The following is a 25,709-nucleotide window of genomic DNA, read 5'->3' as shown; positions in this document are numbered from 1 at the left end:
ACACTCTGCAGAGACGAGGCGCGGCTGAGAGAAGATGTCTGGACCGAATGGAGAAGATGATAAGAGAGAAGATCTACATTGGAGGAGATGTCATCTGGGTGGCCCTGGAGGTGACAGGTATGTGCTGATGTATAGCAAATACAGTACAATGCGGTGTGTACAGAGGGTCAACTTAGAGAATTAGGCCATATTCATTGGGGCTTTGGCCCCAGATATTTTGAGACCCTAGCAACGCCCCTGATGTAGTGAGTGTATGTAGTAAGTGCATATGTCTGCGTGCCATTATTTCTATAATTTTATGATGATATTTTTACTAAATAAAAGTGAAAGGAAGACAACTCCATTCTCAACACAAATTAAAGTGGCAGGCAAATTAAATAGGTAGTCCCACGAATAATATTCTATAGTTTTTGAACCAGCACTTGGATCTGAATACTTTTGTAATTGCATGTAATTAAAAATGTATTTTAGCTATTAAGTTATTCAATGAAATCTAGCTGTATAGCGCCCCCTGCTGTTTGTTCGTTTTCTAGTTTCTTTGTCCTGCTCACTGAGACGGAAGCATATGCTCAGTGCCATACTTCAACCGCTTCTAGCTGCAGAACAATTGCAGCAATAAATAGTGAGATCTCTGGATCCATGTGGTTCTAGGATTGTTAGAAAGAGGTTGTCCTGTACTAGACTATGTATGGTTTTAATTTTTTACATTAATCATGGTATAACCCCTTTAAAGGGATTATGTCATCAGAAAATGACCTATTGTTTAAGTCAAGTATTTATGCTAAATATAACTTGTTTTAACTGACAGAAAAAATATAGATAACACATTCCTTTCAAAATTGGATTTTCAGTCTCAGTGCCTTGGACAGCATGAGTAGCAAATATAGCCCTGGGAGTGTAATGAGAATATGAGATCACACAGTAGTGGTATCAGTGCCTAGAAAAGGGGAAATCGTGAAAAAACAGAAAAGGAATGTAGCTGGGCTAGTTCATGAGAGGCAGGTAGGGCAGCAGCATACTGAATTTACAGAACTCAAATTTAGTATGTATTACTAAGAAGGGGAATTCACCCAGCCAAGATTGCAACTTTTCCTAAAAACGAATTACTTAAGTAATATAGATTGTAGCTTAAAATGTTTTGCATCTTTTTTCAACTTAAGGTAACCACTAGCCAGGTGTCGGATATGGTCGGTTCTGTCTGTTTCTGCCAAGCTAGTTGTCAAAACAGCAGTTGATTTGGAAAAATGGGAAGAGCCGGGATGCTGACCCAAATGCCTACCTTCAGTTAAAATCCTTTGATGGTAGAAGTGCCACTTTGAACTGTATTGACATTGTCACTATACTGTTTCAGTTGGAACCAGCTGGGCAGCATGGTGACTTAGCAGTAAGCCCTGGTGCCATTCAGTGCTGGGGTCCTGGGTTAAAATCTGACTAAAAGCATTGTTTGCATGAACATATTATTAAGGGTTGATTCAGAAGGTTGTATGCTGTCCGCAAAAATACTGAATGCTATCCTTTTTTTTGCAGATTCGCCAAAAAACGGATCAGCAAAAAAACTGATAGCATTCAGTATTTTTGCGGACCCATAGACTTCAATGGGGCCATGTCCTGATTTTCACGGACAAGCATAGGACATGTTTCATTTGTTTTGCGGAACCGTGGAATAGAAAATAGCCCCATAGAAGTGAATGGGTCAGCATCTAATAGCAAAAAACGGATCCGCATTTTGCGGATAGCATACGGCCGTCTGAATGAGCCCTAAGACTTAGAAAACCAATTTGAATCCACTTATTGAGAAAATATGAACTCACACTCTGTGTAGACGTCAATATCCGAGTCAGCTCCACTACAGCTGCTAAGAAGAGCCTGAGAACCAATACTATACAAGTCTACTTTTTCTATGTCAGACGTCATGGCATTCACTATGTTCTGATCAAACAGAGCAGGTCGGGCAATCTGGAAGTGAAAACATAAAGAATGTTTACTTACATTTTTATTATTTGTGATAAGAAATATTCTACTTCTAGGTTTAGCCATTGCGAACTTGATGAGGGTCGTGGGTGGAATGGAGTTTGTACAGTACCTAATTCCTCATCAAATCTAGCTAAAATGTCATATCCAATGCACTGATTTTAGTCTGTTCCACAGAAAAAAATCTACTAGAACCATGAACATGACCACGTGGAGAAAAGTCATATGGTAGATCAGTTCTACACAGATTAGTCCTATTGAATCCTCCTGCAGATCTGCTAGAACATCTGAGGCCCAAATCTGTGGCAGAAATCTGAGTTTCACTGTTGGATTTGTGATGCAGATCCTCTTTTAGATAGATATTGGACTTGCCATAGGCCAATCATGGACTTGTGAATTTAACCTTATTCTTACTTTAAAAATGAATATTTTTTTTTTATTATATAAGGAGAAACTAAAAAACCTAGTCATTAATTCAGAGTGTTTTTACCTACAATATAGTAGTGTCTGTTCTAGATAATATAGCATTGCCCATTCACTTTATCGACACAATGCTGCAATACCCAGCACAGCCGCTATTCGATGGACTGTGCTAGGCATACTGAGCACTGTAAACAATAAAGAGGATGCAACGCTCCCAGTAGCACCATAACATAACCCAATCAAATAAATGATGTAAAAATAAAAAAAATACATTACTTGTCTCTTTTGTATCCACTCCTTTTTTTTTCTGTAAAAACAACCTCAAAAACTGCATCAAACTTGTACTGCACTGGTCTCACTCACTTTATTTTATTATGGATACGATGAACCTAACAATGCCTACTTTTTACTGCGACCAAGACTTACTTGAGCTAAATGCAAGAATGAAGTCTGTCTTTTCAAGGATGACACAAATCTTCGGGCAATTGGCAATTTTTTTTCTGAGAGACATTCTGGAAGGTTTTCCAATGATGAAGTGACCCACTGTTCCCAATGTTTAGCAAAGTTTCGTATATCTGCTAGTAAACTAACAAACCAAACTAGATTACAAACACAATGTAGGACACATCAAGGTGTTGTAGATCAATATGTGTCCATCTTGTATGTACATGTGTATCAACTCTACTATACATCCTCACACATAAATATATTTTATTCATAACACATGTGAACTGGTAAGTAAATTTGGATGGTATTACATTAGCAAGTTCCCCAATAAATATAAACAGCTTTGAGAAAGCTAAGGTTCACCCTCACTCAGTTTTAGGATTGTATTCATCAAAGGGGTTGATCCATCAACAGCATTTGTCACCTATTCATTGAATAGGTGATAAATGTATGATAGGGGTGCAAACTGTTGAGATCCCAAGTAATGACAAGGATGTTTAAATGTAGCAGTAGTGCACATACATGATCACTACTCCCTTAACTTTTATCAGACTTAAATAGATAGTCAAGTACTGTACTCTACCATCCCATAGATAGTTAATGTAGTGGTGGTCACGCATGCCACTTCATAAGACAGGGGACTGTGGGTTCCCAGTGGTTGGATCCCCAGAAATTATACACTTATTACCTAATAATAAATATTGTTTGTTGGCCAACCTCTTTAACAAATATGTCATCCTCCAATTTCTATAAGCAAATAAAGAATCTCTGGTGACAACACATTCAGGAAGCATGTAGAGAAAATGTACTTTGTTTCATCCTCAGAGTTTTGACAAATTTTTGGTGCAGTTTTTTTTTGTCAGATGTTGAATGTACCCTGAGTGTGGGTGGTCATGGGTGGTACTGTGTCACACGACTAAGACCACAAGGCAAAACCACATGTTGTTTAAAGTAATTTGCTGGTGTTTTACATGTGCTTCTTTATTACTTGCCATGAAACACTAACAATTTGTGATAAACTGTATGCAGTCTAGATACGTGCCACGCTATTGCCTTATAAACACATTGCGATAACCCAGCTTATACATTTTATGCTTTGAATTACTAACAACTGGCTGCTATTTGCTCTTTTAGTGATAGTAGAAGTATTATGGGTGTGCTACATCTACATACTGAAATTGCTGTTTTGTTGTTAGTTGGATTTTCCATGTTGCTTTTTTATTTTTTTTCATTAAGGGTTAGGAGGGGTTAAAAGTACAAAGGAAACATTATTCAACTCTGCTTATGCCCTGCAACATTGGAATAGCAGTGATAGGGGATCAGTGGAGGTGTATGATGATACCTTAACCCCTTCTGATCTGCATTCTTTAAAAAAAAAAAACTCCCTGGAAAGCCCCTTTAAAATTCCTGTTTCTCAGGTTTTAAGGAACTAAATATCATTTGTTCATTTTCAAAGCTATTCTTGGGTGAAATTATGTATAAAGTTACCATTTAACACAATGACAATATAGAAACAAACAAGAGTAGCAAGCATAATTTTTTTTTTTAAACAATATTTATATAGAATTTCACCTTTCAGGCATTTCCTGCATTGTTGCTGGTATAAGGACATCTGTGAGAACCTAAAACAAATAGAAAAAGATTATTCACATTTTTAAAGTTCCCATGGAGGTTTCTCGAAAAAGAAATAAAAAGCTTACCTTGTAAAGAATTGAGTCACAAACACAAAATATATCAATGATTACAGGATTTTCAAGCAGGGGAAGCAAATGGTCTGGCATTCCTTGCCAAAAGTGCAATAAAAAGTGTTGGATCTAAGTAGGATACAAACATAAATAGTGTATTTAGGTGTGTCACATGATGAAATTTAAAAAGTATCTACACAGATTAAAAACTAGTTCAATAAAGTTCATTAATACCTCCTCAAAATTTCCATTGATAGCATTATCAAGTACACACTGACAGTGGGTTTTGTACATCATGATGAGAGTGTCCACCTGCAAAAGGAGGGATTAATACAATAATGCAAATCAATGTCCAATTCAATACTTATTATTTCAAAGGTTAGCTAGACAAGTGTGCTATAACTTGGCTAAATGTTATCAACATTTTTTTTTATGGACAAATAAAAAATCCAAATGAATGATAAAGATTATAAACACAGTAATATATTAGAGATGAGCAAATCAACTTTACCGACTCCTAATTTGTCCCAAATTTATTTTGATTCATTTCAGGCAAATCAGATAGAGAGACCCACACATACTACTGCACTGCAAAAGAGACATGCAAGTCAGTTCTCCTTCTAAAAAGACAAGTGGACTGACAATCCCCATTTTATGTCTGAAATAGATAAGAAAACTGAGTGTCTCAAGAGAAAATTGATCTGGTTAGCTGAATGGCCTTTGTTGGGGTACTCTTTCTTATTAGGGAGACAACCTAGTACGCATGAGGAGCATTGTAGTCCAGTCAATGCTGCCCTGCGCTTTATAGATATATACAAATTAGCATATCTACTGGCATCAGATAGGCTTAGTGTTTTTCTTTTTGGAAGAATAGATAATTTGAATGTCTTTCCCAGAAATCCAAAGGTGTAAAAATGAGTTTTATGAAAAATGAGGCTACCACCAGGGGAAAATCTTGCAGTAGCCTGAAACTGTTCAATCAGTACTCTATCCCTCTCTAACAGATCAGAATTTTAAATTCTAAAGAATTAATTTGCTCAGTCATCACCACTCCCAAAATACAAAAAGCAAAAGTAGGACAAAAAAGGCCATGGATTGAAATGTTTTGCTATTTGTTCACCGTTCTAAGTGATAGCATTTAGCTATGTCATCGATTACCAACCAATGAGACTGTTACTTCCAAGACCCTTACAAATCTTGCGAATAAAGGAATTGCAGTGCTTATTAAATGGGTTCTCCTGGAATTATATAAAATGGCCATCTGCAATCTGTCATAGAATGTGAGAAGGACTGGTTGCCACCACTTTCAGAGCTGCCTAAAGCGTTGTGGGGCAGGGACCCACTACCCACTACACTCTGGCACTTGCATACACTACATATTGGTGAGCTTTCCTGTCAGGCTGCTCAGCCATGATGGCATATCATAAGCAGGATCACATCAATACCATCTATTGTAGAGCAGTGCAGTGAGGCTTCCCCCTCTAGGCACCTCTGCAAGTGGTGGCAACCATTCCTGCTCACACTCTAGGACAGATTTCTAGAGGGCATTTCAAGTCATTCCAAGAGAACCCCTTTAACCGCCTCCGGACCGCCTAACGCAGATGTGCGGTCCGGAGGCGGCAGCCCTGCGCACGACGACGCATATACGCGTCATCTCGCGAGGGCCGGGATTTCCTGTGAACGCGCGCACACAGGCGCGCGCGCTCACAGGAACGGAAGGTAAGCGAGTGGATCTCCAGCCTGCCAGCGGCGATCGCTCGCTGGCAGGCTGGAGATCCGAATTTTTTAACCCCTAACAGGTATATTAGACGCTGTTTTGATAACAGCGTCTAATATACCTCCTACCTGGTCCTCTGGTGGTCCCTTTTGTTAGGATCGACCACCAGAGGACTCAGGTAGCTCAGTACAGTCGCACCAAACACCACACTACACTACACCCCCCCGTCACTTATTAACCCCTTATAAACCCCTGATCACCCATTATCACCCCATATAAACTCCCTGATCACCCCCCTGTCATTGATCACCCCCCTGTCATTGATCACCCCCCTGTCAGGCTCCGTTCAGACGTCCGTATGATTTTTACGGATCCACAGATACATGGATCGGATCCGCAAAACACATGCGGACGTCTGAATGGAGCCTTACAGGGGGTGATCAATGACAGGCGGGTGATCACCCATATACACTCCCTGATCACCCCCCGTCATTGATCACCCCCCTGTAAGGCTCCATTCAGACGTCTGAATGTGTTTTGTGGATCCGAGCCATGTATCCATGGATCCGTAAAAATCATGCGGACGTCTGAATGGAGCCTTACAGGGGGGTGATCAATGACAGGCGGGTGATCACCCATATACACTCCCTGATCACCCCCTGTCATTGATCACCCCCCTGTAAGGCTCCATTCAGACGTCCGCATGATTTTTACGGATCCATGGATACATGGATCGGATCCACAAAACACATGCGGACGTCTGAATGGAGCCTTACAGGGGGTGATCAATGACAGGCGGGTGATCACCCATATACACTCCCTGATCACCCCCCTGTCATTGATCACCCCCCTGTAAGGCTCCATTCAGACGTCCGCATGTGTTTTGTGGATCCGATCCATGTATCCATGGATCCGTAAAAATCATGCGGACGTCTGAATGGAGCCTTACAGGGGGGGTGATCAGTGACAGGGGGGTGATCACCCTGATCACCCCCTGTCATTGATAACCCCCTTGTAAGGCTCCATTCAGACGTCCGCATGTGTTTTGTGGATCCGATCCATGTATCCATGGATCCGTAAAAATCATGCGGACGTCTGAATGGAGCCTTACAGGGGGGGGTGATCAGTGACAGGGGGGTGATCACCCTGATCACCCCCTGTCATTGATAACCCCCCTGTAAGGCTCCATTCAGACGTCCGCATGTGTTTTGCGGATCCGATCCATGTATCCATGGATTCGTAAAAATCATGCGGACGTCTGAATGGAGCCTTACAGGGGGGGTGATCAGTGACAGGGGGGTGATCACCCTGATCACCCCCTGTCATTGATAACCCCCCTGTAAGGCTCCATTCAGACGTCCGCATGTGTTTTGCGGATCCGATCCATGTATCCATTGATCCGTAAAAATCATGCGGACGTCTGAATGGAGCCTTACAGGGGGGGTGATCAGTGACAGGGGGGTGATCACCCTGATCACCCCCTGTCATTGATAACCCCCCTGTAAGGCTCCATTCAGACGTCCGCATGTGTTTTGTGGATCCGATCCATGTATCCATGGATCCGTAAAAATCATGCGGATGTCTGAATGGAGCCTTACAGGGGGGGTGATCAGTGACAGGGGGGTGATCACCCTGATCACCCCCTGTCATTGATAACCCCCCTGTAAGGCTCCATTCAGACGTCCGCATGTGTTTTGCGGATCCGATCCATGTATCCATTGATCCGTAAAAATCATGCGGACGTCTGAATGGAGCCTTACAGGGGGGGTGATCAGTGACAGGGGGGTGATCACCCTGATCACCCCGTCATTGATAACCCCCCTGTAAGGCTCCATTCAGACGTCCGCATGTGTTTTGTGGATCCGATCCATGTATCCATGGATCCGTAAAAATCATGCGGACGTCTGAATGGAGCCTTACAGGGGGGGTGATCAATGACAGGGGGGTGATCACCCTGATCACCCCCTGTCATTGATAACCCCCCTGTAAGGCTCCATTCAGACGTCCGCATGTGTTTTGCGGATCCGATCCATGTATCCATGGATCCGTAAAAATCATGCGGACGTCTGAATGGAGCCTTACAGGGGGGGTGATCAGTGACAGGGGGGTGATCACCCTGATCACCCCCTGTTATTGATAACCCCCCTGTAAGGCTCCATTCAGATGTCCGCATGTGTTTTGCGGATCCGATCCATGGATCCGTAAAAATTATACGGACGTCTGAATGGAGCCTTACAGGGGGGTTATCAATGACAGGGGGGTGATCAGGGAGTCTATATGGGTGATCACCCCCCTGTCATTGATCACCCCCCTGTCATTGATCACCCCCCTGTCATTGATCACCCCCCTGTAAGGCTCCATTCAGACATTTTTTTTGGCACAAGTTAGCGGAAATTTTTTGTTTGTTTTTGTTTTTGTTTTTTCTTACTAAGTCTCATATTCTACTAACTTGTGTCAAAAAAAAAAATCTCACATGATCTCACCATTCCCCTCACGGAATCCAAATGCGTAAACATTTTTAGACATTTATATTCCAGACTTCTCTCACGCTTTAGGGCCCCTAAAAAGCCAGGGCAGTATAAATACCCCACATGTGACCCCATTTCGGAAAGAAGACACCCCAAGGTATTCCGTGAGGGGCATATTGAGTCCATGAAAGATTGAAATTTTTGTCTTAAGTTAGCGGAAAGTGAGACTTTGTGAGAAAAAAAAAAATCAATATCCGCTAACTTATGCAAAAAAAAAAATAATTCTAGGAACTCGCCATGCCCCTCATTGAATACCTTGGGGTGTCTTCTTTCCAAAGTGGGGTCACATGTGGGGTAATTATACTGCCCTGGCTTTTTAGGGGCCCGAAAGTGTGAGAAGAAGTCTGGGATCCAAATGTCTAAAAATGCCCTCCTAAAAGGAATTTGGGCCCCTTTGCGCATCTAGGCTGCAAAAAAGTGTCACACATCTGGTATCGCCGTACTCAGGAGAAGTTGGGGAATGTGTTTTGGGGTGTCATTTTACACACTTGCGACAAAAAATAAAAAATTCTAGGAACTTGCCATGCCCCTCACGGAATACCTTGGGGTGTCTTCTTTCCAAAATGGGGTCACTTGTGGCGTAGTTATACTGCCCTGGCAATTTAGAGGCCCAAATGTGTAAGAAGTACCTTGCAATCAAAATGTGTAAAAAATGGCCTGCGAAATCCGAAAGGTGCACTTAGGAATATGTGCCCCTTTGCCCACCTTGGCTGCAAAAAAGTGTCACACATGTGGTATCGCCGTACTCAGGAGAAGTTGGGCAATGTGTTTTGGGGTGTCATTTTACATATACCCATGCTGGGTGAGAAAAATATCTTGGTCAAATGCCAACTTTGTATAAAAAAATTGGAAAAGTTGTCTTTTGCCAAGATATTTCTCTCACCCAGCATGGGTATATGTAAAATGACACCCCAAAACACATTGCCCAACTTCTCCTGAGTACGGCGATACCACATGTGTGACACTTTTTTGCAGCCAAGGTGGGCAAAGGGGCACATATTCCTAAGTGCACCTTTCGGATTTCGCAGGCCATTTTTTACACATTTTGATTGCAAGGTACTTCTTACACATTTGGGCCCCTAAATTGCCAGGGCAGTATAACTACGCCACAAGTGACCCCATTTTGGAAAGAAGACACCCCAAGGTATTCCGTGAGGGGCACGGCGAGTTCCTAGAATTTTTTATTTTTTGTCACAAGTTAGCGGAAAATGATGATTTTTCTTTTTTTTTTCTTTTTTCCTTACAAAGTCTCATATTCCACTAACTTGCGACAAAAAATAAAAAATTCTAGGAACTCGCCATGCCCCTCACGGAATACCTTGGGGTGTGTTCTTTCCAAAATGGGGTCACTTGTGGCGTAGTTATACTGCCCTGGCAATTTAGGGGCCCAAATGTGTAAGAAGTACCTTGCAATCAAAATGTGTAAAAAATGGCCTGCGAAATCCGAAAGGTGAACTTTGGAATATGTGCCCCTTTGCCCACCTTGGCAGCAAAAAAGTGTGACACATCTGGTATCGCCGTACTCAGGAGAAGTTGGGCAATGTGTTTTGTGGTGTCATTTTACATATACCCATGCTGGGTGAGAAAAATATCTTGGTCAAATGCCAACTTTGTATAAAAAAATTGGAAAAGTTGTCTTTTGCCAAGATATTTCTCTCACCCAGCATGGGTATATGTAAAATGACACCCCAAAACACATTCCCCAACTTCTCCTGAGTACGGCGATACCACATGTGTGACACTTTTTTGCAGCCAAGGTGGGCAAAGGGGCACATATTCCAAAGTGCACCTTTCGGATTTCACCGGTCATTTTTTACACATTTCGATTGCAAAGTTCTTCTCACACATTTGGGCCCCTAAATTGCCAGGGCAGTATAACTACCCCACAAGTGACCCCATTTTGGAAAGAAGACACCCCAAGGTATTCCGTGAGGGGCATGGCGAGTTCCTAGAATTTTTTATTTTTTGTCGCAAGTTAGTTGAATATGAGACTTTGTAAGAAAAAAATAAAAATAAAAAATCATAATCATTTTCCGCTAACTTGTGACAAAAAATAAAAAGTTCTATGAACTCACTATGCCCATCAGCGAATACCTTAGGGTGTCTACTTTCCGAAATGGGGTCATTTGTGGGGGTTTTCTACTGTCTGGGCATTGTAGAACCTCAGGAATCATGACAGGTGCTCAGAAAGTCAGAGCTGCTTCAAAAAGCGGAAATTCACATTTTTGTACCATAGTTTGTAAACGCTATAACTTTTACCCAAACCATTTTTTTTTTTTGCCCAAACATTTTTTTTTTTTTTATCAAAGACATGTAGAACTATAAATTTAGCGAAAAATTTATATATGGATGTCGTTTTTTTTTGTGAAATTTTACAGCTGAAAGTGAAAAATGTCATTTTTTTGCAAAAAAAATCGTTACATTTCGATTAATAACAAAAAAAGTAAAAATGTCAGCAGCAATAAAATACCACCAAATGAAAGCTCCATTAGTGAGAAGAAAAGGAGGTAAAATTCATTTGGGTGGTAAGTTGCATGACCGAGCGATAAACGGTGAAAGGAGTGTAGTGCCGAAGTGTAAAAAGTGCTCTGGTCATGAAGGGGGTTTCAGCTAGCGGGGCTGAAGTGGTTAAACAGTACAGTTATTTTTTCATTTTTAATGTACAGTGGCATTCCAACCATCCCCTGTGCAAGGAATTGAGACATGTCTGTATTTATTTGAATGGGGCTGTGTTGCAGTGTGACACAGAGAAGGTAAAAATGGCAGGAACTTTGATACTATCAATCTCAGGATCACTTGGTGTCCTAGAGGTAGGACTTCCCCCCAAATTTCAATGTTATGGTATATCCTATCCATATGCAATAGCATCACAAAATAGTTATACCGCATTTCAGTCATTTTGTTATCTAGGAAATCTAAGTTTGGGAAGTTTGATAGTACAGTGTATCAACTTTACCTTTTCTTTAGACAATGTTCCTTGTAAAACAAGATGTTGGGCATTAGGAAATTCTGGAAGAAGGGTTCCAGTCTTCGAATTAAGAGAATATTTTCGAGTGAAGCCACCCTGTAAGTGCCAAAATAATGAAATAATTTGAATATAATTATCATATGCAGTAAAACAAAGGCATTAGTTCCCATATATCCCATAATAATTCATGTATTAAAAAGTTATTTTGTACTAATTAATCATATATATCCTCAATCTGTAAAGATGGAAACAGAGGCCAAGCTTTCAATTTAGCCACAATATCAGCAAAGTATGGACCAAGTATACGTTTACAGTTGGGTTTACATAACCCTAGCTTAAAGGGAACCTTTTGGGTATAGAGCTGAGGACATGGGCTGCTAGATGGCCGCTAGCACATCCGGAATACCCAGTCCACATAGCTCTGTGTGCTTGTATTGTGTATAAAAACTGATTTGATACATATGCAAATTAACCTGAGATGAGTCAGAGTTTGAAAATATGACTCTTCTTTGGTCACACAAGTAAGATATGACTCTTTTATGTTAATTTGCATATGTCTCAACCCGTTTTTTTTACACAATAAAAGCACACAGAGCTATGGGGACTGGGTATTGCGGATGTGCTAGCGGTCATCTAGCAACCCATGTCCTCAGCTCTATACCCAAAATCCAGGTGACAGGTTCCCTTTAATATTATAAGTTGGATCTACCTGTGTAAACTGTACTTTTATTGTCATGGGACCAGACTAAAATGGAAAGACATACAAAAGAAATATTAAAGGGGTTTTCAAAGAGTTTTTCACTGATGAGTTATCATCAGTATCTGATCGGTTGGGGTCCGTCACTTGAGACCCCTGCCGATTAGTTGTTTGAGAAGGCAGCAGCAGTAGAGCTGCGGCCTTCTACAGCTTTTCATAGGCTATGTGACATAACGTTCATCAGTCACATGGCCTAGGCGCAGTTCAGCCCCATTGAAGTGAATAGACAGAGCTGCAGTACCAAGCACAGCAGCTATACAATGTATGGCACACTGTTTGGTGAGCAGAGAGAAGGCCCCATTGCTTCTAAGAGTGCTAGTGCCTTCTCAAGCAGCTGATTGGCAGGTGTCCCAGGTGTTGGACCCCCACCAATCAGATACTGATGATTTATTCAGAGAATAGGTCATCAGTTGAAAGGTCTTAGAAATCCCATTTAAAATGGATAAGGCAGGCTTCACATAACCGGTCAGAGATCCGTTTTTTTAAGACAGGAACGAGTACTACTTGCAGGACTTTTTTTAAGTCTCAAAAAAACGGATCTCAGATGGAAATGGCTGAGGATGACATTGTGGACTTGATGGCTCACTCCTTCTCTCATTCACAGCAGGATGATGTGGAAATCGCTTCCAAGCTTAACAAGCCTTGGAGCCAGGGGTCACAGCATTCCTCCTCCTTGCCACCCCCGAGCCTTTCACTTGCATATTATCTGTGTTTATTGACACCTCCTAGTGGGGAGCCTTCTTTTTTCCTATGGAGAGGCAGCCAAACCTCATGTGTTATGGAAGATATTCAAGATAGTCTCCCTGTTGATGACTTGTGTGATGGGACTGCCAAGAGAAAGAGGTTCAGGCAGGGGAGGGAAACCCCATGCCTAGCTATGTTGGTGGTGGTAGTAATGGCATTTGTAGCCATGGTAGTGGTGGTAGGGGCAATGACAGCAACAGAGGCAGAAAGGGAAAATACAGAGCAGGGAATTAGAAGGGGGGGCATGGCTCACAAAGACATATCACAGTCTGAAAAAAGTGGTGTGGAGGATGAAGATGATGATGATTGTGTGTTGGATAGTACCTGAAAGCTGTATCAGGGTGCTGAGGAGGAGGTAACTTCAGAGGAGGAGGGTGGTGGTCACAGCGGCTGCAATTAAGAACAGAGACAACGTACGGCCAGGACCTCCCAAAAAACTATAGAGCCAGATCTGCTTCTATTGTGGTCAGCTCTGGAACTGGTTAGGCCTTTTGCCGTGTGCAAGATCTGCAGGATTCGAAAAAGCCATGGGCATCCAGGCACACATGTAGGCAGCAGTATTGCAGCACATGATGCAGCATCACCAGCTACTGTGGGAAAATAGAAGTGGCTGCCAGCTGGAAGATACATAACCAGCATTATTTATACTTAATTCTCTTGTTGTCTTGTACTCTCATGTGGTAGAGAACGTAAACCACTCCTTTCAATTGCTGCTGTGCGGCAAGATGCATGCCATGGTGGATCAGCTTGACACCTCCAGGTTTGAGTCAATATGGTTCCTATTCCAGGCACTTATCTACCTCCTCTACATCCTTACATCCTCCTCCGAGGACATTCTCCTGTCCCCAAGTCAGGTAGAGCATTGCTCCCACTCCCCCTCCCTCTTCTCATATGTGTAAAGTGAAGCGTTGTCATGCCATGTTGGTGCTGATGGGCCTGAATGAGAGCAGCCACACAGCTAGCTGATCAGTTGCTAAAGTGCATCAAGCAAGTCTGTCTCCCCACAAACTCCAACTGGGCAAGATGGTCAGCAACAATGGCAGAAACATTGTAGCCTCGCTGCATTTTGGGGAAATAACGCATGCTCTTTGCATTTGCGCACATGATAAATTTAGTTGTGCAACACTTTTTGAAAAAGTACAGTGGCTTGCAGGAGACTATCTCCTTATGTCAGCCACTCTTATCTGGTAAGGAACACCCTCCTGGACTGGTCCAATGATTTTTTCATGCACCAAATCACCTCAGCATGGTGCAGTGTCAGATTATTAGAGATGCTTGTTACATACTCAGGCCCTTTCAAAGAGGCCACTAGATTTGTCAGTAGGGATGACTGCAGCATCAACAATGTCATTCCCTGATATTTATCTCAGAGCAGATGCTTTCACTGATTAAATAAGGGATGGCGGAAGAAGAACAGCTTACACATGTTGCTCTCTGCCCTATAGTTGTTGGGGACCCACATGGAGAAAGTCCCATGGAGGTGGAAGTGGAGGATAAGGATGGGAGAAACCACTGGAGAATGTGGGGTTGGAGAAAGAGGATTTGCATGTGCAGGAGTACAAAGTTGATGATGATGATGACACTGGCCATGATGACCAATCATCTCAGTGGGGGGTGGAGCTAGAAAGAACTGGGTCCTTTGGCATGCTGGCGAGAATGGCAAGCTGTATGCTTGCTTGGTTACATAATGACAGGCAAATCCTTACCATCAATCTTATGATTACTAGATAGCATGCTTTTAGACCTTTGCTATCAATGCAAAATGGGGGAATATTTTCCTTAAGGCCAAAGTACTTTATTGCCTGGATACATGGTGTATATTGACGAGCAGATACTTGCCACCTGCGTTCCTGAAGCCCCTCTCCTCCCCCTGCAGAGTCATCCACCTCCCGCTGTCTCTGCTACCACAAGCAGTAGAAGCCATAGCAGTCAGTTCAGTATTATCAACATGATGGAGAAACTTTTCCATGTGCAGGTCTAGGCTGACGCAAATCAGCAAACAGAGGAGTACTGCCTCAACACCCAACTTTGTTAGCAAAGGTGCAGTGACCATCCATCTGCATTGGAGCACCATACGAAATAGGATTTGCGGAACTGCCGTTTTAGACACACATCTTGTAGCCTCCTGGTTTATTTTGGCAGTGAGCTGCTCCACTGTAGTGTGTTGGTTTGTCCTTGCACTCTGTTGTAGCCATCTTTCACATCTTATATCAATGGCGTGTGGTACTCCACAGTTTCCATGACGTTTATTTGCAATGGTGCCATTTGTCCACTCACAATACATTTTCATGCAAACAGTTTACAAACTGCACAGTTTCAGAAATACTGCCACCCTTGGTTGAAAAGCCAATAATCATTTTCTTTGCAACTCTGATAAATTGTTGTTTTTATCCAACAACTAGGTGTATGTGTGCAGACAGCCTATTGCACACCTTGTATACCCACCAAGCCAGCCCACAACACAACTTTCTCCATGAGCTAATAAGTGTACCATGTACTACCTCCATCCCAATCTGCATTGACACTATATTTTATAGCAGATCAATTGACTGTAAATATTGCATTCTATCTATAATGATAAAAATGCAATTATGTTATTTTATTAGCCATTAAGTGTATTAAAGCCTAAGAAAAGCCTCTCAGTAGTAATGGCCCTTTTAATGAATAGGACATTTTTACATCATTTAGTAAAACTAATGGATTCATTTTGAATGTTTATCTGACATACAGTTAGCATTAGATTTGCTAACTCACAAGCCACCTGGTTATAAGTGTTAATTAACTTAAAGTGCAGGGAGACCTTATCATTCATTACATTGTTTGGTGAATACAGTAAGGGCTCATTAACAGATTTCCTTCCTGCAAGCAGAGCTGATCAACAATAAATCAAGTTGATTGGCACTCATTTAGCTCCATTTGCATGGTGCACATTACCACATTTAGTTTAAATCACTGCCACTGAAAAAGACTTGTGGCTATTGATTGACAGTAAGCCTAGGCTACTTTCACACCGTCATGGATAGCAAAAACACTTCTGTTCTGATAATACAACCATCTGCATCCGTTATGAACGGATCTGGTTAAATTATCTTTAACCCCTTAAGGACCGGGCTCATTTTCACCTTAAGGACCAGGCCATTTTTTGCAAATCTGACCAGTGTCACTTTAAGTGGTGATAACTTTAAAACGCTTTGACTTATCCAGGCCATTCTGAGATTGTTTTTTCGTCACATATTGTACTTCATGATACTAGTAAAAAAAAGTCAAAAAAATTAATTTTTTTGCATAATAAAATACCTAATTTACCAAAAATTTGGAAAAATTAGCAAATTTCAAAGTTTCAGTTTCTCTACTTCTGTAATACATAGTAATACCCCAAAAAATTGTGATGACTTAACATTCCCCATATGTCTACTTCATGTTTGAATTATTTTGGGAATGATATTTTATTTTTTGGGGATGTTACAAGGCTTAGAAGTTTAGAAGCAAATCTTGAAATTTTTCAGAAATTTACAAAAACCCAATTTTTAGGGACCACTACAGCTCTGAAGTCACTTTGCGAGGCTTACATAATAGAAACCGCCCAAAAATGACCCCATTCTATAAACTACACCCCTCAAGGTATTCAAAACTGATTTTACAAACTCCGTTAACCCTTTAGGTGTTGCACAACAGTTATTGGCAAATGGGGATGAAATTTGAGAATTTCATTTTTTTGCCTAATTTTCCATTTTAACCCATTTTTTCCACTAACAAAGCAAGGGTTAACAGCCAAACAAGACTGTATCTTTATTGCCCTGACTCTGCTGTTTACGGAAACACCCCATATATGGCCATAAACTACTGTACGGCCACACAGCGGGGCGTAGAGTGAAAGGTGCGCCGTATGGTTTTTGGAAGCCAGATTTTGCTGGACAGTTTTTTTTGACACCATGTCCCATTTGAAGCCCCCTGATGCACCCCTAGAGTAGAAACTCCATAAAAGTGACCCCATCTAAGAAACTACACCCCTCAAGGTATTCAAAACTGATTTTACAAACTCCGTTAACCCTTTAGGTGTTGCACAAGAGTTATTGGCAAATGGGGATGAAATTTGAGAATTTCATTTTTTTGCCTAATTTTCCATTTTAACCCATTTTTTCCACTAACAAAGCAAGGGTTAACAGCCAAACAAGACTGTATCTTTATTGCCCTGACTCTACTGTTTACAGAAACACCCCATATGTGGCCATAAACTACTGTACGGCCACACAGCGGGGCGTAGAGTGAAAGGTGCGCCGTATGGTTTTTGGAAGCCAGATTGTGCTGGACAGTTTTTTTGACACCATGTCCCATTTGAAGCCCCCCTGATGCACCCCTAGAGTAGAAACTCCATAAAAGTGACCCCATCTAAGAAACTACACCCCTCAAGGTATTCAAAACTGATTTTACAAACTTTGTTAACCCTTTAGGTGTTGCACAAGATTCAATGGAAAATAGAGATATAATTTCAAAATTTCACTTTTTTGGCAGATTTTCCATTTTAATATTTTTTTTCCAGTAACAAAGCAAGGGTTAACAGCCAAACAAAACTCATTATTTATGGCCCTGATTCTGTAGTTTACAGAAACACCCCATATGTGGTCGTAAACTACTGTACGGGCACACGGCAGGGCGCAGAAGGAAAGGAATGCCATACGGTTTTTGGAAGGCAGATTTTGCTGGACTGGTTTTTTGACACCATGTCCCATTTGGAGCCCCCCTGATGCCCCCCTAGAGTAGAAACTCCATAAAAGTGACCCCATCTAAGAAACTACACCCCTCAAGGTATTCAAAACTGATTTTACAAACTTTGTTAACCCTTTAGGTGTTGCACAAGATTCAATGGAAAATAGAGATACAATTTCAAAATTTCACTTTTTTGGCAGATTTTCCATTTTAATATTTTTTTTCCTGTAACAAAGCAAGGGTTAACAGCCAAACAAAACTCATTATTTATGGCCCTGATTCTGTAGTTTACAGAAACACCCCATATGTGGTCCTAAACTACTGTACGGGCACACGGCAGGGTGCAGAAGAAAAGGAATGCCATACGGTTTTTGGAAGGCAGATTTTGCTGGACTGGTTTTTTGACACCATGTCCCATTTGGAGCCCCCCTGATGCCCCCCTAGAGTAGAAACTCCATAAAAGTGACCCCATCTAAGAAACTACACCCCTCAAGGTATTCAAAACTGATTTTTACAAACTTTGTTAACCCTTTAGGTGTTGCACAAGATTCAATGGAAAATAGAGATACAATTTCAAAATTTCACTTTTTTGGCAGATTTTCCATTTTAATATTTTTTTTCCTGTAACAAAGCAAGGGTTAACAGCCAAACAAAACTCATTATTTATGGCCCTGATTCTGTAGTTTACAGAAACACCCCATATGTGGTCCTAAACTACTGTACGGGCACACGGCAGGGTGCAGAAGAAAAGGAATGCCATACGGTTTTTGGAAGGCAGATTTTGCTGGACTGGTTTTTTGACACCATGTCCCATTTGAAGCCCCCCTGATGCACCCCTAGAGTAGAAACTCCAAAAAAAGTGACCCCATTTTAGAAAGTACGGAATAGGGTGGCAGTATTGTTGGTACTAGTTTAGGGTACATATGATTTTTGGTTGCTCTATATTACACTTTTTGTGCGGCAAGGTAACAAGAAATAGCTTTTTTGGCATGTTTTTTTTTTTGTTATTTACAACATTCATCTGACAGGTTAGATCACGTGGTAATTTTATAGAGCAGGTTGTCACGGACGCGGCGATACCTAATATGTATACAATTTTTTTTATTTATGTAAGTTTTATACAATAACTTCATTTTGAAAACCAAAAAATTGTTTAGTGTCTCCATAGTCTAAGAGCCATAGTTTTTTCAGTTTTTGGGTGATTATCTTGAGTAGGGTCTAATTTTTTGCGGGGTGAGATGACAGTTTGATTGGCACTATTTTGGGGTGCATATGACTTTTTGATCGCTTGCTATTACACTTTTTGTGACGTAAGATGGCAAAAAATTGCTTTTTTTACACAGTTTTTTTTTTTTTTTTTTTACGGTTGTCACCTGAGGGGTTAGGTCATGTGATATTTATATAGAGCCGGTCGATACGGACGCGGCGATACCTAATATGTATACTTTATTTTTATTTATGTACATTTTACACAATGATTTTATTTTTGAAACCAAAAAAAATCATGTTTTAGTGTTTCCATAGTCTAAGAGCCATAGTTTTTTCAGTTTTTGGGCGATTATCTTGAGTAGGGTCTCATTTTTTGCGGGATGAGATGACGGTTTGATTGGTACTATTTTGGCGTACATGCGACTTTTTTGATCACTTTTATTACCTTTTTTGGGAAGTAAGGTGGGCAAAATTTCAATTTTCTCATAGTTTTTATTTTTTTATTTTTATGGCGTTCACTATGCGGGGAAAGTAACATGACCATTTTATAGATCAGGTCGTTACGGACGCGGCGATACCTAATATGTGTAGTGTATTTTATTTTTTTAATTTTTATTCAGTGATAAATGTTTTTTTTTTTATCTTAACTTTTTTCACTTTTTATTTGATTTTTTTGACCCAGACCCACTTGGTTCTTGAAGATCCAGTGGGTCTGATGTCTGTAAAATACAGAACAGAACCTATATAGGTTTCTGCACTGTATTTTACTTACACTGAACAGGTCTATGCTTTCAGCACAGATCTGTTCAGCACCATGGACAGCAGGACGCCTGATCAGGCGTCCTGTTGCCATGGGAACCTTCCCCGTCTGCTCAGTTATGGTCAGAACTTCGCAGACGGGGAAGGGTAAGGACGGGGTTCTGGGGGGGCTGTCTGGGGGCTCTCTCCTTCTCCCATCGGGGGGCTGCAAAGGCACAGCAGCCCCCCGATAGGAGAGGGTGGGAGCTCCCTCTTACTGTTAACCTTTTCCATACAGCGGTCCGTACGGACCGCTGTATGGAAAGGGTTAAACGGCTGACATCGCATCAACGATGTCAGCCGTTTATACCAGGGTGCCAGCAATGTGCTGGCACCCTGGTATACCCACTGTACACCAACGATTATGCAATGGGAGGCGGGCGGGGGATCGCTTTAAATAGGGCAATTGTCAACTACTACCTCCTAGGGGTTTTTGCCTTCCTCTGGATCAAAACAATAGGATTATAGGTTGGACTAGATGTTCCTGTGTCTTTTTTCAACCTCTAGTTATTCAACTATTTTTGCTTGCAAAATGGCACCTATAAACTACAGTTTATCTATCAAAACACAGCTATGCATTGCTGATGTAAAAAAAAAAAAAAAAACGTTATGACCATTACGCTATAAATTTGGGAAGGCAAAAAATTCCTCTGGTTACCTGAGCAAGTAGAGAACCCTTGTTTCCATCAGTGAAAGGACTGCAAGACTTATTCTGATATTATGTAATTTTTGCCTCATTTAAAAGAAGGGTTGGAAAGTGGGCATCGTGGGCTAGATCAGTAGATGTATTCCAGATTTCTCAAATGCAACTTTTTAAGTGATCTTATGTTGGATGGTTGGGCTAATTATAGAGAATGAAGGTTCCTATGAATGCTCGTTCCTGATAATTGGCCTCTCTGAAGGAAATAATTGGCAGAATAATAGGACCTTTAGACAGGCTGTCTAGACCTGGACCAGATTTAACACAGGGTCTCAGGCTGGGTGATAAATGTGGTGCAAGGATGGACACTTTTGTCGAGCTGTATACCAACTATTAGTTGGCATTCTCTGAAACTGAACTGTACACTCGAATTGTGGCATTATTTTGGCATAAAAGGGTACATCTTAGGCCCTACCTCTTTCATGAGAAGCCACACCCTTTCAGATAAGCCCTATCCCTTTGTGAGCAAGTTGGAAAAAGGTGTACAAACCCTAATTGGGCCTAATTTTGCAAAAGAAATGCCAAAATTTGAAGCACTTTTTAGACAGATTTCAGATGCAAACACACAGTCTCCAAAATGTACTTGTTTTTGAATTTGTTAAAAAAAATTGTGCCAAATGTACCAAACAACACGTGAAGTTTGGTAAATTTGCCTTAATTTATGGTAATCCAGACTCACTTCACTTTCCGAAATATAAAATGAGACAAATTTAACAAACAGATATTTTCCACGAAAATATTATAGTTGAATCAGAGTCAGATATGTGAGGGGTCTTTACATACCCATTCATTTTGAATTATCTCTGATTACTGAATAGGAACATTCTTGCTTACTTTCATGTAGTAAAACTACTACAATGTATTAGTATAGTTTAGAGCAATATTAGTTATAATTCAGAGGACAGAAAACACCTGTTTTATTCAATAGGTCCTTGAAAACCATGGAAAGCACACAGATGTTTTCACTGATCCATTGCATAGAGGTGAGCAAAAAAAAAATTGTAAAATAAAGTTGTCATTTTTGGCTGGATCAGCACATCAAACAAATTAAAAAAAACACTGAGACGTGTTGAACTTGCTCCTTTGCAGGTGCAAAACCCAGATCTAGAGATCAGCGAATTTATTTTAAAATTTGGAAATTTAACCCAAAGTTTAATTAATCTGAATATTGTGTGATTTGATTGGGAAGAATCAAATATAGAGTCATCTCTACTCATGCAAGATGGCCTGAGTTTTTAGTTTGCAAACCTCATGGATCATATTAAAGTCATAAATTTTCTCTTTTTATCTACTGAACAAAATAGGGCAGCATGCAAAGTAACACATTCAGACAACTGATCAGGTCATCCTGGTATTCTATGGACTTCTATTCGCAGGGAACTAAAAGTGGCAATGGAAAAAAGTAGCCCCATGTTCCAGGTGGATCCAATTTGACAGAAGACGAGGCATCATAATTAGGCAGGGCCAATATATGTAGGCAGGGACAACAGATGTAGGCAGGGCCAGCAATACCATAGTCCAGCACAAAATACCACTCCAGCTGAACATAATACCACAGTGCAGCACAATATACTGCCATCTGTTCCACAGTATTCAACTGTATTACTGTCCTGAGGATGTCGATACAGTTGAATTCAGGAGGGCATCTGCAGCTCCTGGCTAGTTGCGTCGGAAAGAATCAGCTCATTAAAAACCTGGCTGGTGGTCCACTGGGAAATTTCCCTGTAGGGTCTATGGCCAATCCGCCCCTGTCTATATGGAAAAAGAGGGCTGAAAACGCTTTATGAATGCACAAAAAAGTGGAAACTTGAGAGGCATTCGACACTGCTCAATCTTCATTGCAATGGTGATTTAAATGATCCTGATGAAAATAACTGTGATACTACAACTATTGCTACTACTACTAATAAAATACGTATATACAGGTTCAAAGACTCACCTCACTCTTCAGCTTGCTTCCAGAAAACCTTGTAAAAAAAAATAAAAAAATTACTCACAGTAATGATAATAATAATAATATAGTACCTATTATAGCATCATCAGAATTACTATAATATTTGAGCACTTGTGCAGCTTGTTATGGACAAATATACCTGTACATGTACTGACATGATATGTAATATTAATGTTTTTCACCAATTCAGTTTAAAAAAAAAGAAATAGAATTTTTTTTACATGAAATTGCCAGATAATATAAGAATACTCAGCCTTCAGAAGTATTTTCTATTATTTTGCTGTACTAAGACCATTTTGCTATAAATTGGAGCAGCGGGAAAGCCACAGGTTGGAGACCACTTGTATAAAGTAATGAATACTACCTTGTTAACCCTTTTCCTGAGTAAACTGAATGATAATAAGCACTGCTTTCCTTTATTCCAATGCCATAATAATGGTACCTAGTGTAAAAGACACAAGACATTACTAGTATTAGAGACAAGATAAATTCATATATACAAAAGAAAAGAAAGGATCTGATATCGGTGGTGCCAGGGCTTTTAGTACACCCAGTAATATATTCAATTGGCTAACTGTAGATATGGTCCAAGATACGTTAAATAAGGTAAATGTGAGCAAGTCTAGATGGATTACACTTGCAAGTTTTTAAAGATCTCAGTTCAGTCATTGCTATGCCCTTGTTCATGATTTTTGGAGATTCTCTAGTGACTGGCATATGCCCAGCGACTGACAAAACACAAATGTGGTGCTCATATTCAAAAAGGGTTCTAGGTCTTCTACAGGTAATTATAGACCAGTAAGCAACTTCTGTTGTGTGAAAAATGTTTGAAGGACTCTTAAAGAGGACCTTTCACCTGGATATCTATAATCTAATTATTATACTACCTTATAGTGTGTCCCCCAGTAATGTCTTGCCAATTTTTTTTCTAAAGAATCCCCCATTCGTCCGCTGTGGTCCCCGTATCTTTTGGCGCCTCATATGCTAATGAGGTGACTTTGTTATACTAGGCGTGGACTTGAAGTTCTCCTGGGTGCGGTTATCTTCTCCCTGGCTGCGAGCGCATCCAATCAGAGCGCCCCACTATTAGCCAGGGAGAAGGAGCTGAGAGACACACTATAAGGTAGTATAATAATTAGATTATAGATATCCAGGTGAAAGGTCCTCTTTAAGGGACTATATACAGGAGTATGTGACTGTTAATATCTTAAAGGGGTTGTCCCAGTTATTTTTTTGTTCTTTGTATGTTTCTGACTAAGCAAATGTAAGTTTTTAATTCACTTCCTTCATCTACAGTGGCCCTGTTCCCCTAGTTAGCTGAGGGTCCCGTGACCTGTGATATCAGCTTATATCCCTGCTCTGATGACGTTCCGTGCACAAGCCTGAGGAGCAGAAGGAGCAGGTCTGCCTCTGTGCACAGAAAGTCACTGTAAAGTCTATGCTGGTTGGAGTGATAAGCCACACCCCTGCACTGCATGATCTGCTGGCTGAGCTGGCTGCCCTGTGTCTCCCCTCCCACTGGATTCTTCAGCAGAGTTGAACCCCTTCAACCATCAGTAGCACAGACTCAGGGCTGGAGGCTCTGCCACTGAAGAGACAAATGCCATGGTCAGGATCTTCTGCTTATCAAAGGGGTGTGTCCCTAAGTTGTGTGACACTGTCAAAGCTGATTGGATAGTGTGTATGAACCCCCCCCCCCCCCCCCCCCAAATGGGTAACACCCAGTTGTCAATTTACTCCTAAGATAAATCTAGATGATATAACACAGGAAAGACACAATGCTGAGTTCTGAGAAAAGATGCTGCAGAATTGTAATTGCAGACAGCTTACAATGATTTACTAAAACAGACATGTCAGGAGTGGTGACCGCAGGTTATTTTAATGAATGACAGATTGATACAGAGGGAGAAAGGATCCTGCCCATGAGGGCTTACAGTCTACAAGCTTATAATACATGTTACAGACATACTGTAGTTTATAATAGCACTCATGCTGCACATATGTGTAAATATATACTATTTGTCTACTTTTTGCTAATTCTCACACTTTTTTTGTAACATATTATTTCAGTTTACCCAATTGCTGGTTTTGAAAGGAGCCAGATATTTAATTTGCTATATTTATGGCCTCTTTATTTGAAAGATACTATACATTTCCTGCAACATATGTTCGGGTTTTGTGTGTGCGCCGGTAGGACCTCATGTTATCATGCCCTGCCACAAACAATGACTGATAAGCAGATTGATATAAGGAAGCTATCTCAAGCTGGCAATAACATGTTATCATGAGGCCAGCTGTCATCAGTTTTTTTTTTTCTTCCAGCTAAATCACAACTAATAAATGAGGTTGATGTTAGATTTTACTATTCATCTCTGTATTTTCTAGGGGGCTGTAACACTGTATTCTAGTCATCCAGTTTAGTCTCAGTCCCTCGCTTAAAATGGATTTTGCTTAATTGTAGGGAGGGACATATGTCTAATGTTTAGCAAACCAGACAATTTACACAGTGTACATAAACTACCAGTCTTACTTTGAATGTCCTCTGGTGCCTAATCTTCTTGTGGTCAGAAGTGGGAACTTTTGGCGAATTGTCTGCAAAACAGTAATTATAAATTGTGTTGGAAAACTTTAAACACAATGCAGTCCGAATTGTACACTTCATTTGCTTTATGGCTTTTCAATAGGATCAAAGCTTAAACTGGACAGGATTAAAATATGGCTGCTTCCAGGAAGAGTGTCACATAAACTAAGTTCCATTCAATAAAATGGGGATGACCTGCAATACCACCTAAAACCTGTGGACAGGTGTGGCACTGTTTATGAAGGCAAGCGACCAGATTGTTCTAATCCTCGGCATCCACTTTTTATCTACAACATGTTTGTAACTTTTGACTATGAACTAAGGCATCAAGGGAAGAGGAAGAATGCATTTTTACAAACCCATCTGGGCATAAAAATAAATTCAGTTAAAAACGATTCTTCGCCTTTTAACATCATTATCATAAAATTAGAAGTCCAAAAATCTAAACTAATTAATTTCTCAAGATTAATCTGTTTCATGGTTACAGTTTTTCTGATACATACAGTGGCGGAAATAATTA

General features: G+C 40.7%; 1 protein-coding gene across 1 annotated transcript in view; it reads right to left on the bottom strand.

The window, feature by feature from the left end:
• The window catches only part of RFX6 (regulatory factor X6), a 115,676-nt gene that overhangs the window by 65,776 nt on the left and 24,191 nt on the right, over positions 1-25,709 (bottom strand). The window contains exons 4-12 of the mRNA XM_044291745.1: positions 25,139-25,200; positions 22,973-23,050; positions 22,594-22,621; positions 11,728-11,835; positions 4,761-4,838; positions 4,542-4,655; positions 4,414-4,463; positions 2,821-2,980; positions 1,812-1,956 (exon numbers count right to left, since the gene is read on the bottom strand). Of these exons, the coding sequence (XP_044147680.1) occupies positions 1,812-1,956; positions 2,821-2,980; positions 4,414-4,463; positions 4,542-4,655; positions 4,761-4,838; positions 11,728-11,835; positions 22,594-22,621; positions 22,973-23,050; positions 25,139-25,200 (823 nt within the window). The remainder of the gene's footprint in view (positions 1-1,811; positions 1,957-2,820; positions 2,981-4,413; positions 4,464-4,541; positions 4,656-4,760; positions 4,839-11,727; positions 11,836-22,593; positions 22,622-22,972; positions 23,051-25,138; positions 25,201-25,709) is intronic.

The sequence above is a fragment of the Bufo gargarizans genome, chromosome 4, assembly GCF_014858855.1.
Source record: "Bufo gargarizans isolate SCDJY-AF-19 chromosome 4, ASM1485885v1, whole genome shotgun sequence".
Lineage (NCBI taxonomy): Eukaryota > Metazoa > Chordata > Amphibia > Anura > Bufonidae > Bufo > Bufo gargarizans.
The sequence above is the reverse complement of the archived record's forward strand: the minus strand, read 5'-3'. Positions and strand labels throughout refer to the sequence as shown.